Source organism: Rhinopithecus bieti, unplaced genomic scaffold, assembly GCF_001698545.2.
Source record: "Rhinopithecus bieti isolate Rb0 unplaced genomic scaffold, ASM169854v2 scaffold_14914, whole genome shotgun sequence".
NCBI lineage: Eukaryota > Metazoa > Chordata > Mammalia > Primates > Cercopithecidae > Rhinopithecus > Rhinopithecus bieti.
In genome coordinates, this window is record NW_016807942.1 from 119,535 (window position 1) to 121,788 (window position 2,254).

At 43.3% G+C, this 2,254-nt stretch overlaps 1 protein-coding gene across 1 annotated transcript; it reads left to right on the forward strand.

The window, feature by feature from the left end:
• The first annotated feature begins 1,397 nt into the window (after positions 1–1,397).
• On the forward strand, positions 1,398–1,971 carry H2AP (H2A.P histone). Its single transcript, XM_017884174.1, has one exon. It carries the CDS (start codon positions 1,494–1,496, stop codon positions 1,845–1,847), a length of 354 nt encoding a protein of 117 aa, XP_017739663.1. The 5' UTR covers positions 1,398–1,493; the 3' UTR covers positions 1,848–1,971.
• Positions 1,972–2,254: the final 283 nt, after the last annotated feature.

The window sequence follows — 2,254 nt, forward strand, 5'->3', positions numbered from 1 at the left end:
GAATGGCAAAGTTATTGGCTGTAAATGAACCAAAGTCAAAGGGAAAACACAGAATTACTAGAGAGGAAAATTAAATAATAGAAAAGAAACATCTCTTAGCGCTTTTGCTTCACCTAGGAGAGACAAGAAATACACATCTGGGCTTAAACTGAGCACAAGATGCACTTCTCTATCAACTGTTTACCTGGCACTGACAGGTAAACTTATTGAGCATCTTATTATTAATTGAAAAATGATTAAAATATATTTTTCAACGATTGTGGAAAACAGTGTGGCGATTCCTCAAGGATCTAGAACTAGAAATACCATTTGACCCAGCCATCCCATTACTGGGGATATACCCAAAGGATTATAAATCATGCTGCTATAAAGACACATACACATGTATGTTTATTGCAGTACTATTCACAATAGCAAAGACTTGGAATCAACCCAAATGTCCATCAGTGACAGACTGGATTAAGAAAATGTGGCACATATACACCATGGAATACTATGCAGCCATAAAAAAGGATGAGTTTGCATCCTTTGTAGGGACATGGATGCAGCTAGAAACCATCATTCTGAGCAAACTATCACAAGGACAGAAAACCAAACACCGCATATTCTCACTCATAGGTGGGAATTGAACAATGAGATCACTTGGACACAGAGTGGGGAACTTCACACACTGGGGCCTGTTGTGGGGTGGGGGGAGGGCAGAGGGATAGCATTAGGAGATATACCTAATGCAAATGACAAGTTAATGGGTGCAGCACACCAACATGGCACATGTATACATATGTAACAAACCTGCACATTGTGCACATGTACCCTACAACTTAAAGTATAATAATAAAAAGTAAAAATAAAAATAAAAAAATAAAATGCATTTTTCAAATAGGGTAAAATCATGACACTCATACAGTTACGAAATGAACACATGCTAAAAAAAAAGATGTTATGACTGCTTCCAAAGGGAAACCAAAGAGTCGATATGGGAATATTCATCAGTAATATTAAATGATTGTGCACATGGAGGCAAAACTGGTTTCATAAGGTGAAGACCAACTGAACCTCTACTAAAGAATATACTGTACATGTATCAGCAGCCTACAACTAACAAAAGGCTATAAAAGACTTCACAGATAATGCAAGGCTAGAATCAGATAACCTGCAGTGGTGTCCTAAAGATAGAGCAAAGTTTTCCATTGAAACACACTTTTATTTTTATAATGTCAAAATCAGGTAGAGAGTTATAGTTCCTTCGAAATCAGGGTTCAGTCATTAGGGTGACTAGATCAGTGTCACAGACATTTCTAAGCTGAGGTCTGATCAGGGACCAGTGGACACCAGTGAAATCACAAAGCCTAGGGATGTCACAAAGGCAGCTAGCTCCCTGACCAATCAGGGCCTGGAGCAGAGGGATACAATAGGCAGCACCAGTGTCCTCAGAGACCTACTTGAGCTGGAGAATCAAGCAGAGCTGATCAGAGCCAAACCCAGCAAATACCATGTCAGAGAAAAATAACCATAAGAACTCCTCTACAAATAACAACCAGATTCAAGACCCTTCTAGAAATGGGCTGCGGGTCCCTATGAGCTTCGTGGACCGAGTTGTGCAAGATGAACAAGACGCCCAAAGCCAGAGTTCCTCCACAATAAATATCCTCCTTACCCTGCTCGATTGCCTTGCTGACTACATCATGCAGCAGGTAGGCTTGGAGGCCATCAACAATGGCAGGATGCGCAACACTTCACAAGATGGGGAGAGAGAAGTGGACAACCACCAGGAGCCCGACCGCGCTGAGAGTGATGGAACCCGCTTTGTGTTTGATGAGATGCCCAAATCCAAAAAGAATGACTGAAGACTGGGTCCCAGAGCCTTGAGGGGATCCTCACAGGCTTAGCCAGGGCAAAAATGTGTCACAGCTGAGGAATATCTGCTGTTGTCATCAACAAGTGCAACTAAAGGATGTAAATCCATGAGTATGTTTCTGATTCCTCCCAGTTTCCGTCGCTTTGGGTTGTAGGTGTCTGTGAGAGACATCAAGGAGAAGCTATCTCCAGAGAGCTGAAGTTGGGGGGCGGGGGGGGGGCAGGAAGTGGTGGCCAGTGTGGAGTGTTTGAATCAGTGATTTAGAGGGGCAGTTTCCAATGGTGACGGAGAGGGCACGGGCCCTGTGGGGAGGAACTGGCTGGGATAAAGACACCGAGACTTCCTCATTGCCTCTGAACAGGAAGGCCTTGTGAAGCCAGGGAGTTGGTTAGGGGC